This window comes from Coregonus lavaretus, assembly GCF_964263955.1.
Source record: "Coregonus lavaretus genome assembly, chromosome: 17".
Lineage (NCBI taxonomy): Eukaryota > Metazoa > Chordata > Actinopteri > Salmoniformes > Salmonidae > Coregonus > Coregonus lavaretus.
Genome location: NC_140004.1, coordinates 43185226 through 43201987, shown reverse-complemented (window position 1 = coordinate 43201987; position 16762 = coordinate 43185226). Strand labels below are relative to the sequence as shown.

Genomic DNA, 16762 nt, shown 5'->3' with positions numbered 1-16762 from the left:
GGATTGGGAGAATGTCATATGGTCAGATGAAACCAAAATATAACTTTTTGGTAAAAACTCAACTCGTCGTGTTTGGAGGACAAAGAATGCTGAGTTGCATCCAAAGAACACCATACCTACTGTGAAGCATGGGGGTGGAAACATCATGCTTTGGGGCTGTTTTTCTGCAAAGGGACCAGGACGACTGATCCGTGTAAAGGAAAGAATGAATGGGGCCATGTATCGTGAGATTTTGAGTGAAAACCTCCTTCCATCAGCAAGGGCATTGAAGATGAAACGTGGCTGGGTCTTTCAGCATGACAGTGATCCCAAACACACCGCCTGGGCAACGAAGGAGTGGCTTCGTAAGAAGCATTTCAAGGTCCTGGAGTGGCCTAGCCAGTCTCCAGATCTCAACCCCATAGAAAATCTTTGGAGGGAGTTGAAAGTCTGTGTTGCCCAGCGACAGCCCCAAAACATCACTGCTCTAGAGGAGATCTGCATGGAGGAATGGGCCAAAATACCAGCAACAGTGTGTGAAAACCTTGTGAAGACTTACAGAAAACGTTTGACCTGTGTCATTGCCAACAAAGGGTATATAACAAAGTATTGAGAAACTTTTGTTATTGACCAAATACTTATTTTCCACCATAATTTGCAAATAAATTCAATAAAAATCTTACAATGTGATTTTCTGGATTTTTTTCCCTCATTTTGTCTGTCATAGTTGACGTGTACCTATAATGAAAATTACAGGCCTCTCTCATCTTTTTAAGTGGGAGAACTTGCACAATTGGTGGCTGACTAAATACTTTTTTTCCCCACTGTGTCAAGGGGTGCTGAAGGTGGGTGTGGTGCAGGAATCAAGCGCAGGACGCAGAAGCTCAGTCCAAAAGACTTTAGTGAAATATTCACGTAGTAAATGAGCACAATAAGCCCGGAGGCGAAATAACGGCGCACACAGGCGTCAAACAAACGGCGCACTAACATGTGCAAAACCTCTCCAAACACTGGAGGGAAGTACGTAGCTCAAACACCAAAACAGAAGAGCAATCACACACAAACACAGACACACACAACGAGAACTAAATAGGACACTAACGAGGACTAACTAGACACAGGTGTACAACATCAAGACAAAACCAAACGAACATGAAACATAGATCGGTGGCAGCTAGTACTCCGGGGACGACGACCGCCGAAGCCTGCCCGAACCAGGAGGAGGAGCAGCCTCGGCCGAAACCGTGACAGTACCCCCCCCTTGACGTGCGGCTCCAGCCGTGCGCCTACCCGGCCTCAGGGACGACCAGGAGGACGCGGAGCAGGGCGCGCGGGATGGTCCCGGTGGAACTCCGACAGGAGAGATGGGTCTAGGATGTCCCTCCGCGGCACCCAGCACCGCTCCTCCGGGCCGTACCCCTCCCACTCCACGAGATACTGGAGACCCCCCATCCGGCGTCTTGAGTCCAAGATGGACCGAACGGTGTACGCCGGAGCCCCCTCGATGTCCAGTGGGGGCGGAGGAGTCTCTCCTATCTCACCTTCCTGGAGTGGACCAGCTACCACCGGCCTGAGAAGAGACACATGGAACGAGAGGTTAATATTCTTATATTCAACAGGTAGATGTAACCTATAACACACCTCGTTCAATCTTCTCAGGACTTTAAAAGGCCCCACAAACCGCCGACCCAGCTTCCGGCAGGGCAGGCGGAGGGGTAGGTTTCTGGTAGAGAGCCAGACTCGATCACCGGGTGCGTACACCGGCCCCTCACTGCGGTGGAGATCGGCGCTCGCCTTGTGACGACGGATGGCCCGCTGCAGGTGGACGTGGGCAGCGTTCCACGTCTCCTCCGAGCGCCTCATCCAATCATCCACCGCAGGGGCCTCGATCTGGCTCTGCTGCCAAGGTGCCAGAACCGGCTGGTAACCTAACACACATTGGAAGGGGGTTAGGTTGGTAGAGGAGTGGCGAAGAGAGTTCTGGGCCATCTCGGCCCAGGGAATGTATCGAGCCCACTCCTCAGGCCGGTCCTGGCAATACGAACTAAGAAACCTACCCACATCCTGGTTGACACGTTCTACCTGCCCGTTACTCTCCGGGTGGTACCCTGAGGTAAGGCTAACCGAGACCCCCAAACGCTCCATGAACGCTCTCCATACTCGGGAGGTAAACTGGGGGCCTCGATCAGACACTATATCCTCGGGTACCCCGTAATGCCGGAAGACGTGGGTAAATCGGGGCTCTGCGGTTTGTAGGGCAGTAGGCAGACCCGACATAGGGAGAAGACGACAGGCCTTAGAGAACCGGTCCACAACGACCAGGATGGTGGTATTCCCCTGAGAAAGGGGAAGGTCTGTCATAAAATCCACCGTTGTGGAACGGGCAGGGGTTGTAACTTACCCCTGGGCAGGTGTCTGGGCGCCTTACACTGGGCGCACACCAAGCAGGAGGAGACATAAACCCTCACATCCCTGGCTAACGTGGGCCACCAGTATTTAGTGCTAAGACAATGCACTGTCCGGCCAATACCCGGATGTCCAGAGGATGGTGACGTGTGAGCCCAGTAAATGAGTCGATCCCGAATCTCGAGCGGAACGTACTTCCGACCCTCAGGACACTGTGGAGGGCTGGGGTCGGTAGGCAACGCTCGCTCGATTTCGGCATCGACCTCCCACACCACCGGTGCCACAAGACAAGACTCCGGTAGTATGGGAGTAGGCTCAACGGACCTCTCCTCCGTGTCATACCGCCGGGACAGCGCATCTGCCTTACCATTCTGGGACCCAGGGATGTACGTGATTTTAAATACGAACCTGGTGAGAAACATACTCCATCGAGCCTGGCGAGGGTTCAGTCTCCTCGCTGCCCGGATGTACTCCAGGTTCCGATGGTCAGTCAAATTGAGGAAAGGGTGTTGAGCCCCCTCAAGCCAATGCCTCCACACCTTGAGGGCCTGAACTACAGCTAACAGCTCCCTGTCCCCGACGTCATAATTACGCTCCGCCGGGCTGAGCTTTTTTGAGTAAAAAGCACAGGGGCGGAGTTTAGGTGGCGTGCCGGACCGTTGAGAGAGAACGGCCCCTATACCAGCCTCAGACGCGTCCACCTCAACCTGAAAGGGTAATGCGGGATCCGGATGCGCCAGCACCGGAGCCGACGTAAACAGGTCCTTCAGTCTCCTAAAGGCCCTGTCCGCATCAGCTGACCACTGCAGGCGCACCGGACCCCCTTTCAGAAGGGACGTGATGGGAGCTGCCACCTGTCCAAAACCCCGGATAAACATCCGGTAGTAATTCGCAAAGCCCAAGAACTGCTGCACCTCTTTGACAGTGGTTGGGGTTTGCCAATTACGCACAGCGGACACACGATCCACCTCCATTCTCACCCCTGACGCGGACAACCGATAACCCAAAAAGGAGACCGACTCCTGGAAAAACAGACATTTCTCTGCCTTGACATATAGGTCGTGCTCCAACAACCTCCTCAATACACGACGCACCAGGGTTATATGCTCGGCTCGGGTAGACGAGTACACCAGAATGTCATCAATGTACACGACCACCCCTTGCCCCTGCATATCCCGGAAAATGTCATCTACGAAGGATTGGAAGACTGATGGAGCATTCATCAACCCATATGGCATGACGAGATACTCGAAATGACCTGACGTGGTACTAAACGCTGTTTTCCATTCGTCGCCCTCCCTAATGCGCACCAAGTTATACGCGCTCCTGAGATCCAGTTTTGTGAAAAACCGCGCTCCATGCAATGACTCCGTCATGGTCGCAATCAGAGGGAGTGGATAACTGTATTTCACAGTAATCTGATTGAGACCACGGTAATCAATGCACGGGCGCAACCCTCCATCTTTTTTCTTCACAAAAAAGAAGCTTGAGGAGGCGGGAGAAGTGGAGGACCGAATGTATCCCTGTCTCAAAGATTCGGCTATGTAAGTCTCCATAGCTTTTCTCTCCTCTTGAGACAAAGGATACACGTGGCTCCGTGGGAGCGCTGCTCCTGCCTGGAGATCAATCGCACAATCCCCCTGTCTATGAGGAGGCAACTGCGTCGCCCTAGTTTTACTAAACACGAGAGCTAAATCCCCATATTCAGGCGGAATGTGCAGTGCGGGCACTTGGTTTGGACTTTCCACCGAAGTCGCCCCCACGGAAACACCCAGACATCGCCCCTCGCACTGAGCAGACCACCCATCGAGAGCCCTCTGTTGCCACGAAATAGCAGGGTTATGGGTGCTTAACCAGAGAATTCCCAGCACCACTGGGTACGCAGGAGAGTCGATCAGATACAGCTGTATAGTCTCTTCATGACCCCCCTGCGCACACATCCTAAGTGGTGCTGTGATCTCCCTAATCAACCCCGACCCCAACGGGCGGCTATCTAAGGCATGAACGGGAAAAGGTTTGTCAACAGGTAGGAGAGGGATCCCTAAATCTAAACAAAACTTTCGATCAACAAAATTCCCAGCTGCGCCTGAATCTACTAGCGCCTTATGCTGGGAATGAGGTGCAACCTGTGGAAAACAAACAGGTATACAAAAGTGCGCAACAGAGAGCTCTGGGTAAGTGGGGCGTCTACTCACCTGGGAGGTCTCCCCAGTGCGTGGCCTGTTGTCTTCTCCCCCGGAGAACCCTCCCCAGCACCTGGCCGCAGTGTGCCCTCCACGACCGCACTTGGTGCAGGAGACAGGTCCCCTCGGGCTCTTCCTCCTCCTTTCTCTAGCGCCGGCACCCCCGAGCTCCATAGGGCTCGGCTCGGAGGTGCCGGAGGGTGGAATGGACGGACCCCCCTCGGGACGTCCACGGGTGGCCAGCAGGGTGTCCAGACGGATGGACATATCGACCAACTGGTCGAAGGTGAGATTGGTATCCCTGCAGGCCAACTCACGTTGAACGTCCACCCGTAGGCTACATCGAAAATGGTCGATGAGGGCCCGTTCATTCCACCCTGCATCCGCCGCTAGAGTCCGGAACTCCAGCGCAAACGCCTGTGCGCTCCTCCTCCCCTGTCTCAGGTGGACTAGACGCTCCCCCGCCGCTTTGCCCTCAGGTGGATGGTCGAACACGGCCTTGAAGCGACGGGAGAACTCGGCGTAGAAGATGGTGGTGGCATCCATCTTCCTCCACTCGGCGTTGGCCCATTCCAACGCCTTGCCCGTGAGACAGGAGATGAGGGCGGAAACGCTCTCGTGTCCCGAGGGCACCGGGTGTACAGTGGCCAGGTAGAGCTCCACCTGCAGGAGGAACCCCTGACACCCGGCAGCTGTTCCGTCATACGCCCTCGGGAGTGAGAGCCGAATCCCCCTGGGTTCCGGACCTGGGACTGGTGGACCGGCCGATGGGGTTGGCAGGGTAGGTGGAGGTGTGGGTACCCCTCTGGACTCCCATCGGTGCAGGGTGTTGATGACATCCTGTAGAGTGGTCCCCAGTTGTCGTATCTGGTCATCCTGGCCGCGGACATGCTCCTCGAGCGACTCGGGCGTGACCGTTGATCCTGCTGATTCCATTCAGTGGTGTGTGATTCTGTCAAGGGGTGCTGAAGGTGGGTGTGGTGCAGGAATCAAGCGCAGGACGCAGAAGCTCAGTCCAAAATACTTTAGTGAAATATTCACGTAGTAAATGAGCACAATAAGCCCGGAGGCGAAATAACGGCGCACACAGGCGTCAAACAAACGGCGCACTAACATGTGCATGTCACGCCCTGGCTCTGGGGACACTGTTATGTTGAGCCAGGGTGTGTAGATCTATGTGTTGTGTTTCTATGTCGGGATTCTATGTATTGTATTTCTGTGTTGGCCAGAGTGGTTCCCAATCAGAGGCAACGAGTGTCAGCTGTTGATGGTTGTCTCTGATTGGGAGCCATACTTATAGAGTCTGTTTTCCCACATTAGTTGTGGGATCTTGTTCTAGTTGGTTTGTGTTAGACCGTTGACTGTCACGTTATCGTTTTTGTTCGTGTTATCCTTCAGTGTTAATAAATATGTTTGCATTCAACGCTGCGCATTGGTCCTCTGTTCCCGACGATCGTGAGAGAAGATCCCACCAAAACTGGACCAAGCAGCGTGTCCAGGAGCCATCGCCAGGGGAATCGCTAGCAGATCTCAGTGGCAACCTCGACTGGGTCAAGCCTAGTGAAGAGCAGAGAGGGTGGACTTGGGAACAGTGGAGGAAGAGTCTCAACTGGGTCAAGCCAAATGAAGAGCAGAATGGCTGGAGTTGGAAGCAGAAGAGCGAGAGTTGGGTGAGAACTATAGAGGCCTGGCCCACGGGGAGGAGAGACCCCCAGAAATGTTTTAGGGGGGGGCTCACGCAGTGGACGACGGGGCAGCAGGAGGCCGCGATGGAGCGGTCCAGCGGGTGTGCAGAGGAGGCCGCCAGGTTAAGGGGGCCACTGGTCACAGAGGAGAGGGAAAGTGTGGAGGCACGGCGAAAGGTACTGGGGTGTGTTACCAGTCCGGTCCGGCCCGTTCCTGATCCCTGCATAGGGCCAGTGGTGTGTGTCCCCAGTACGGTCCGGCCTGTTCCTGTTCCTCGCATCGAGCCTTTGGTGCGTGTCGTCAGCCCGGCCCGGCCTGTTCCTGCTCCCCGCACCGAGCCTATGGTGCACGTCGCCAGCCCGGCCCGGCCTGTTCCTGCTCCCCGCACCAAGCCTATGGTGCGCGTCGCCAGCCCGGCCCGGCCTGTTCCTGCTCCCCGCACCAGGCCAATGGTGCGCGTCGTCAGCCCGGCCCGTCCTGTTCCTGCTCCCCGCACCAGGCCAATGGTGCGCGTCGCCAGCCCGGCCCGTCCTGTTCCTGCTCCCCGCACCAGGTCCCTCCCCTGTGGTATTTGGTTGACGCGGTCGGAGTCCGCGCCTTTAGGGGGGGGGTACTGTCACGCCCTGGCTCTGGGGACACTGTTATGTTGAGCCAGGGTGTGTAGATCTATGTGTTGTGTTTCTATGTCGGGATTCTATGTATTGTATTTCTGTGTTGGCCAGAGTGGTTCCCAATCAGAGGCAACGAGTGTCAGCTGTTGATGGTTGTCTCTGATTGGGAGCCATACTTATAGAGTCTGTTTTCCCACATTAGTTGTGGGATCTTGTTCTAGTTGGTTTGTGTTAGACCGTTGACTGTCACGTTATCGTTTTTGTTCGTGTTATCCTTCAGTGTTAATAAATATGTTTGCATTCAACGCTGCGCATTGGTCCTCTGTTCCCGACGATCGTGACAGTGCAAAACCTCTCCAAACACTGGAGGGAAGTACGTAGCTCAAACACCAAAACAGAAGAGCAATCACACACAAACACAGACACACACAACGAGAACTAAATAGGACACTAACGAGGACTAACTAGACACAGGTGTACAACATCAAGACAAAACCAAACGAACATGAAACATAGATCGGTGGCAGCTAGTACTCCGGGGACGACGACCGCCGAAGCCTGCCCGAACCAGGAGGAGGAGCAGCCTCGGCCGAAACCGTGACACACTGTACTGATATAGTAAAATAAATACAAGTGTATAAAAAATCTAAAGGATATTTCATGCTGAAACCCTCATATTAAACACCAATGGTATTCACTAAGTAAATGGTTTATGTTTAGGATCGTGTTTTACAGCTTTGTCATTCTTTTTTTTCTTCAAAATCATCTTATTTGATTATTTCATATATTTTTCATGTGATAAGGCCAGAGAGAGGGCCAGAGATCATTACAGACACCTGGACTACAGGAAAAGGAGGACTGAACACGCCCCCATTCACATCGATGGGGCTGTAGTGGAGCGGGTCGAGAGCTTCAAGTTCCTTGGTGTCCACATCACCAACAAACTATCATGGTCCAAACCAGGGACGGCCTGTTCAATAGGGCGATATGGGCGACGCACTGCCAAACGGGAAAAGGAAGGGATTTTTTTTCTAATCAATTATATCACGGCAACAGTAGTTATCAGTGTTGTAATCTAGACGTCTGATCTGCCACAGTGCCACTAAATGTCAAATCAGGCTAAAGTCGTGCTTCAAATGGCCCCGCCCGTTTTTGGGGCGATTTCAGTCAGGTTGAAAATCGCCCAGAAGTCTCTCATAGCCTGTCATGTAAAATCTATTTTTTTCAAATTTCAAAGCTTTCAATACAATCTCTATGGGTTTCTGAGGGCTTGCACTTACGCGCTTTCGTCATACGTGACGTAACCATGAACGTAACTAAGCAAATAGCGGCTAGCAGCGGCTCTGTTGCGACCTGCAGTGTGGCGTTATCTTATGTTTTTAATTTGTACACTTAGTGGCGTTATTTTATGTTTTTAATTTGTACACTTAGTTTACAAACATTCTGCCAACCATGGATTTCCAGTGGTGGGTTTTGGACTGATCTTGTTGATCGTGTACATACCCGCTACGAATGGACTAAATAATGAAAACGCTGCTGGCAGCGGAATCCAATACAGCTGGGAGACTTGGCTGGATGACAGAGTCCCGGACAGAGAAGTGGAGCCGGCCGGCTTCACCCTGGTCAGAGCGGAACGCGATCTGACAGTCACAGGGAAAATCGATCCTGGTAAGAGAGCGACTCTGTACCCCCGACATTGAACTGCTTTCTGTGTCACTGCGACCTTACTATCTGCCCCGTGAGTTCCCCCAATTGTTTGTTACCGTTGTGTACTGTTGATAATCACAAGTTTACTGGAGAACTGAGACCAAGTAGAGACTTTGGACAGGGTGGATATGGTATAATAAAGGCAGTTTATTCAGAGGTAAAGATATCTGGAATCGCGTGCACGGACTCGTTCGTCAAACTCTTAGGGAGCTATCTGAAGAGAGCCCCGAAAACATTGTGTGCAGACATTTTATACAATAAATGATGTAGGTTGAATCTAGTAGTTCTGATCTTCTGATTGGTCCTGATGAGTTGGGCGAGGTCCCCTCCACTGTTGCATTGGCTCTGAGTCGGGTTCTCTGTCTTCAAATGTTCAGCCTAAAGAGAGGGGATTTTTGTGTGTGTGTGTGTGTGTGTGTTTAACAGTGATGATGTGTGTGTGTGTGTTATCAGTGATGATGTGTGTGTGTGTGTGTGTGTGTGTGTGTGTGTGTCCTCAGAGCAAGAACTCGTGAGTTGGAAGAACTGAGAGACCTATGGCGTGGGTGTTGTCCTTGGCCACCTGCTGACAAGGCTGACAAGATAGGACTCTTTTGTCCATTGTTATAGGATAGGAACAGCATTGATTGAAAACAAACGCCCAACACAAAATGGGTCATGCACAAGATTTTAGTCAGACCAAGCTATAACATTATATATTTACTACGACAGTACATTCAACCAAAAGCTAATATAACAAAGGCATCAGAGATTATTTATAATCTGTCACAGAAACTGGAATCCATCTCCCCAGATCAGTCAATAAATGCTTCTGGTATTGACTTATATGCTGCCCCTGTCTTCATGTTGTTGCTGGACATATCTTTTTTAAAATGTGTGTAGGTCACCTAAATCATCAGAAAAATTGCCCCTCCTGAGAATTTTTTCAGGAGCCGCCACTGGTCCAAACACACCAAGACAGTCATGAAGAGGGCATGACAACGCCTACACCCCTCTGGAGACTGAAAAGATTTGGCATGGGTCCCCAGATCCTCAAAAGGTTCTACAGCAGCACCATCGAGCCTCTATACTAGGTGGTGTCAGAGGAAGGCCCAAAAAATTGACAGAGACTCCAGCCACCCAAGTCATAGACTGTTCTCTCTGCTACTGCACGGCAAGCGGTACCGGAGCGCCAAGTCTAAGCCCAAAAGGCTCCTTAACAGCTTCTACACCCAAGCCATAAGACTACTGAACAATTCATCAAATGGCTACCCGTACTATTTGCATTGACCCCCCCACCTTTCTTTTTTTTTACACTGCTGCTAGTCACTGTTTATTATCTATGCATAGTCACTTTACCCCTACCTACATGTACATATTACCTCAATTACCTCGACTAATCTGTACCCCCGCCCGCACCAGTGGAGGCTGCTGAGGGGAGGATGGCTCATAATAATGGCTGGAATGGAGTCAATGGAGTGGTATCAACCACATGAAAACCACATCTTTAATGTGTTTGATACCACTCCATTGACTCCATTCCAGCCATTATTATGAGATGTCCTCCCCTCAGCAGCCTCCACTGCCCCGCACATACCACCTATATATAGCCTCGTTATTGTTCTTTTTTGTAAAAAAATGTTTACTTTAGTTTATTTTGTAAATATTTTCTTAACTCTTATTTTCTTAAAACGGCATTGTTGGTTAAGGGCTTGTAAGTAAGCAATTCACTGTAAGGTCTACACCTGTTGTATTCGGCACGTGTGACAAATACAATTCGATTTGATTTGATTTCTGATCATCTGAATTACCCAAAAGGGCCACTAGATGTCTTGAGATAGATTCTGGTAGTTTCCTGGTAAACTTTGAAAGTTTCCAGTAATAAACATTCCCTTTGCAACCCTAATTCAGATAGCCTTTATCTGAAAAAACAAGTAGTGGAATATTGGAAAGTATTTGAAAATACTCAAATACATTGACTCAAATAAACTCCCATGCACTTAACCCAGGTATTTCAAAATAATATTTCAAATAAGTGTTTGAAAATACTTTCAAATACAATTTGCTAGACTATTTTATTTTTATTTTTTATTTTTAACAAATAACGATTAAAATACTCAGATAAAAGTACTTAAAGTATTTTAATAACAAATACTCTAATACACATGTATTTGAACCCAGGTCTGTACTGCTTGTGTGTGGTGCAGGCACTAGTCAATCTCCTATCAATATGAACCCCTACATGTTGGTAAAAAAATAAATTATCATATGAAAAGATAAAGACACTTCTCGTATGTCCAAATGTTCAGAAATATCTTGCAGGGTAGTGGTAGAGCAGTAGATCCCCGTGTACTCAGTTAGAAATATCAGAATTTGGGAATGATCTCATCACTCTACAATCAGAGTGAGGCATTTATGTCATGATGTAATGTTTACTACCAACAAGGTGCAGTTGACTGAAAATAGGAGCAGGTGTATGTGATAATAAGACATTTTACAATAATCCATTTCAGACTTTAAAGGGGCAATCTGCAGTTGCTACATCCATTTTTGGATTTATAAATTAATTATATGTACCCACTGATTCTTGAAGAATATAACTTATAAATGACTCATTAGCTTAGTTGAACTGTCCCCATCAGAACCCAAAATAGAACATTGTTTGTTTGTAAACAAAGTCAATATAAAGAAACACTGTATAGCATGATATCATGGATGGTCAGTTCTTGTATCCATAGCTCTGTCTATGAATTTGAGTGGTTACATTTCTGCAGCCCCAATCCTCAACTTTCTACCGAACCAGTGGCGGAACTTTCCACCGAACCAGTGGCGGGGAAAACGCTTGGTTATTGTTTCAAATACAGATTTCCGCTTTAAACAACAATAAATATAATGTGTAAAGCGCCACTGTTCCATATCAATACCTAAAATAACATGTATAAGTGCCACAAATGTTATTGATACCCTTGCGTACGTTCATCTTAAAAACAATACTAGCAGTCCACCTTAAGAAAACAAGAGGGGCTCGCTCAATTTTAATAGGTGACGTTTCGGATGCGGATTGGACGCGCCGCAGCATTATGTTAATGAAGGGCGGGCTGTGCAAAGTGAGTAGGTGACGTCAGCTCCGAGTTCGCGGAGAGTGAAACAAACATGGCGACAGACTGGAGTGGCTGGCAGGGGTATACGCTAACTTTAATCTTTTTCTTATGGTGTACGGCGGGCACAGAAGCCGAGACGGGGATCCCGGAGACCGGTAGCCCCACCCAGGTCTTCGGCATGCGGCTGGAGAGGAGCGACAAGCCGGCCACTACCACAGACGACGGGGTGATCCAAGTAACAGAGGAGAGCAACATCTTCATGAGGTTCTACGGGCTGCAGATTCTTCCTGACACCTCGTCACAGATCAAGTTCATGGAACATGAACATGTTGATGTTACCAGCAACAATGCCCATTTTAACAGGACTTGCGCCGAATATACCAAAGATATCGTTATCCGGGGTGGAATGAACGTGAGCCACCTCGGAACCTCGGGGGTGGTGAGTTTGAAAATCAAGCCGCTACGGAAGCGCGAGCTCAAGAAGGAGTATGGGCTGTGCGTCCGGGACAGCCAAGATGGCAAGTGGTACCTGTTGGGTGAGGATGACGGGAGGCTGCGGGTGGTTGAGGAAAAGAAGTCCATGCTTCCTATGTGGTTCCAGTGCATCCTCATCTGCTGCCTGCTGGTACTGTCAGGTATGTTCAGCGGGCTCAACCTGGGACTCATGGCCCTGGATCCTATGGAGCTCCGTATAGTCCAGAACTGCGGTACCGAAAAGGAGAAGAGGTACGCCAGCAAGATCGAGCCCATTCGGAGGAAAGGGAACTATCTTTTATGCTCGTTGCTCCTGGGTAATGTGCTTGTCAACACAACGCTCACCATCCTCCTGGATGATTTGATAGGGTCAGGTCTGGGAGCAGTGGTCGCTTCCACTATAGGTATTGTGATATTCGGGGAGATCGTTCCCCAGGCGCTGTGCTCTCGCCACGGACTGGCTGTAGGAGCTAACACCATCATGGTGACCAAGTTCTTTATGTTGGTGACCTTCCCCCTGTCATGGCCCATCAGTAAACTCCTGGACTGCATCCTGGGCCAGGAGATCGGTACCGTGTACAACCGGGAGAAGCTGGTGGAGATGCTGAGAGTAACGGAACCGTACAATGACCTGGTCAAAGAGGAGCTCAACATGATCCAGGGCGCGCTCGAGCTACGGACCAAAACCGTTGAAGATGTCATGACGCCGATCAGTAACTCCTTCATGATCCACAGCGACGCGGTGTTGGACTTTAACACCATGTCAGAGATCATGGAGAGCGGTTACACACGCATACCGGTGTTCGAGGACGAGAGATCCAACATTGTGGATATCTTGTTTGTCAAGGACCTGGCTTTCGTTGATCCGGATGACTGTACGACGCTGAAGACCATCACCAAGTTCTACAACCACCCGGTGCACTTCGTGTTCCATGACACCAAGCTGGATTCCATGTTGGAGGAGTTCAAGAAAGGTTTGTTTGGAGACAGGTTGGCTCCCAAATGACACCCTATTCCCTTTATAGTGCACTACTTTAGACCAGGACCCAAAGGGCTCACAGGGAGGGAAGGTAGTGAGGGTGATGTGGTTTTGTTTACATTGATTAGTTTGTTTACCTGATCACTAAACAAGTTATTTACCTTGTTTACTACCTTTACCTAGTTTGTTTACCTTGTCAGGGACAGCAGTGGCTGATGGGGGCTTTTCCAATGGAAGTGTGTGTGTGAGAGGTGATAGAGCCTATTAGGATTTAACTCCTCTGTGTGTGTGTGTGTGTGTGTGTGTGTGTCTGTGTGTGTGAGAGAGAGAAATAGACTGTCACTTTTCATCAGACACACACACACACACATCAAAATATTTGGGCCCAGAAATGCATGTTTTCTCTCCATCAGTTTCAGTGAACTTTGAGAGAGATGTTATGTTATTGATTCTTTGTGGGCTTGTTTGATGTTTTTATATGGCATCTATCTGGGCTATCTGGCTGCATTCTATGAGCCGCTCGCCTCTATCCTGTTCCTGGTTCACCCCATTGGATTCCATGTCACGTCACACACTGTAGTGTACAAACTTCTCATTCACCTAGCTTCTCTATACACACACACACACACACGCTCTCTCGCCCTTTCCCGCAGGGGTGTTTTAATCACTCTCTCCCAGGGTTTGGTCTCAAGGTCAGACCCCTAGACAGACAGACATACAGACAGACACCTAGACAGACAGACACCTAGACAGACAGACATACAGACAGACTGTAGATAGCTTCTTCAGCTTTCATTCGCTGCCAGGCAGACAGACGTAGACAGACACCTAGACAGACACCTAGACAGACACCTAGACAGACACCTAGACAGACACCTAGACAGACACCTAGACAGACATCCATACACCTAGACAGACATCCATACACCTAGACAGACAGACACCTAGACAGACACCTAGACAGACAGACAGACAGACTGTAGATAGCTTCTTCAGCTCTCATTCGCTGCCAGGCAGACAGACAGACAGACAGACAGACACACAGACAGACTGTAGATAGCTTCTTCAGCTCTCATTCGCTGCCAGGCAGACAGACAGACAGATGGACTGTAGATAGCTTCTACAGCTCTCATTGGCTGCCAGACAGACAGACAGACAGACGGTCACACTGTGTGTGTTTTGTGTTTCTCTCTACAGATGAATGGAGGAGGGGCATCTCTCTGATTCACTGGTGTTATGGTATCTCTTCCTCCTCTTCGTTATCAGTCATGTGACTGGGACGACATTGTGTGTCTAGTTCTCTGTTTTCATTGATTTAGAATTAGAACCACAGTAGCCTTGTAATTCTCAGTCAGCCCTCTCACTCAACCTTGAACAATGTAGGCCCATACAGACATAAACAAGGCAGTCTGCATCCTACTACTGTCAGGTAATGTAGCCTAGCCAGCCTAGCACAATAGGATTGAGTAAAGTTGTAGTTAATGTCATTATAAGTGTCAGTATAGCAGCACATAAGCCCATTCTCTGGAACGTCTTCTGTGGTGGCTGGCAGGCAGACAGGGCTACAGGACGGCGGGTGAGATTTGGCTGTGAAACAGTGTTCCACCTAATCTCTATTGGCTAACCCAGTACACCGTGGAGGGATAGTGGATATACATGTGTTGTTTGGCTCTGCAGCCGTCCGTTTCGTATCCATGGTGAGTTGGCGAAACACATGACTCCCAACCCCCCACATGGCATGTCGAGTTCCAGAGTTCCACTCCCTGCCATTTGGCATCGGTTGCCATGGCACCCAACACTGTCTGCCATTTGCTGTTGTCCTGAGTGCTCTGTGTGTATGATGCCCCCCGCCTTGTCTCTTTGGTCCAGTCTAAAGATGAATAGGGTCTAATGTGTTGTCATGGAGAGCAGAGACCAAGCGTTGTGGTGAAACCAGAGCTATAGGTGAACAGGTAGATCAGTGGCGGTTCGTGCCGTTCAAGATTAGGGAGGGCAATTCTTTAAATGAGCATGGCCTTATTTCTGTTACAGCATATTGGATGACTGTCATTCATATTCCATTCACCCAGCTCAATGTAACATCGATAGGTTTAGGCTTCTACATTATACTCTAATGTTCCCTATACCCATCATGAGGTTGCTACAACCTAGCCGACAAATGAAAGTTTATAACGTAGGTGCACAGGTCGAGAGAAAAGTTGGAGTAATCAAGTTGACAGATGGTGACACATGCAATACTGCCATGCACACTCTTGCCTGCGTCTAGCTGTTCTGGGGTGTAATCATTAGTCCAAACAGTTGCAAAATGTTTTGTTTTGCAACTAAAACTATAGTTTCTGTTGGACAATTTCAGGTAGGTCTCTCCCCGTTTCGTTCCGTTTGCTTCCGTATAAGAAATGTTTTGCTACAGAACCTGCTCACCCGCAAACACAGTTCACTTTCATAGCAGCCACATACAGCGACATCCCTTTGCTCGTTGTAGAATTCCTTCTCGCATCTAAGCACTCTCTTCCTCTCGCCTTTTCTCTTCGCTTGTGGACTTCAGTGCACAACACAACAGCTGTCTGTGACCAGGCACAAAAACCTATCCAAACCAAACCTTCATACCATAACCGCTAACTGCTACACAGCCTACATCATTGCCACCATATTAACGTTATAGTCAACAAACTAGAACTAACGCGTCAGTAAACCCACAATCCAAACAATGTGTACAATCACGCAGTACAGTGTACAGCTAGCAGTTACATCGGCGGGCCCTGGTGGCAATAAATTAATAAAACCGGAAGCTTACCTTGACTTGGAAGAGTTGCTGTGTTGGATAGCCTTAGCCAGCTAGCTAACATAAATAACGTTCCTCTCTGTTTTGAGTCAGGTTGTTGAGTAGGCTAGCTGCATTAGCTAAGTAAGTGACCTTAGAATAAATAATAATAATAATATGCCATTTAGCAGACGCTTTTATCCAAAGTGACTTACAGTCATGCGTGCATACATTTTTTTTGTGTATGGGTGGTCCCGGGGATCGAACCCACTACCTTGGCGTTACAAGCGCCGTGCTCTACCAGCTGAGCTACAGAGGACCATAAATGCTCTCTCTGCTGCTTCTCCTTAATTTTTGAAGAAATTAATTTGTTAACTGTTCAACTATTGTATTTTTCTCTCTTTGAGTCAACTACTCACCACACTTTATCCACTGCAGTGCTAGCTAGCTGTAGCTTATGCTTTCAGTACTAGATTCATTCTCTGATCCTTTTGATTGGGTGGACAAGAAGTTAGCTCATACTGCAAGAGCTCTGATAGGTTGGAGGATGTCCTCTGAATGTCGTCATAATTACTGTGTAAGTCTATGGAAGGGGGTGAGAACCACAAGCCTCCTAGGTTTTGTATTGAAGTCAATGTACCCAGAGGAGGATAGAAAATAGCTCTCTTCCGGCTACACCATGTCGTTACCGTAGAGGGTGCTGTTGAGGCTAATGTAGAACTTAATTGCAAAACAGTGTTTTAATCAGTTATTTGGTGCCCTGAGTGTATTTAGTGTAGTTTTATCAAAAAAAGTTACTTTTTAAATGTCTCACTATTTGTATTTTTATGAAATTCACTGAATAGGATGGTCCTCTCCTTCCTCCTCTGAGGAGCCTCCACTGCAGGGTTTCTGTT

The 16762-nt window shown here is 49.0% G+C and overlaps 2 protein-coding genes across 2 annotated transcripts in view; both read left to right on the top strand.

Moving 5' to 3' along the window:
- Positions 1–9239, top strand: part of LOC311144559 (up-regulator of cell proliferation-like) — a gene marked incomplete at its 3' end in the record, with an annotated part of 32746 nt that extends 23507 nt beyond the window's left edge. The window contains exon 3 of the transcript XR_014614508.1: positions 9073–9239. The remainder of the gene's footprint in view (positions 1–9072) is intronic.
- Positions 9240–11675: 2436 nt separating this feature from the next.
- LOC311144563 (metal transporter CNNM4-like) overlaps positions 11676–16762 on the top strand; it is a 65995-nt gene continuing 60908 nt past the window's right edge. Inside the window, exon 1 of the mRNA XM_084180598.1 lies at positions 11676–13100. Coding sequence (XP_084036724.1) covers positions 11705–13100 — 1396 coding nt within the window. The 5' untranslated portion in view covers positions 11676–11704. The remainder of the gene's footprint in view (positions 13101–16762) is intronic.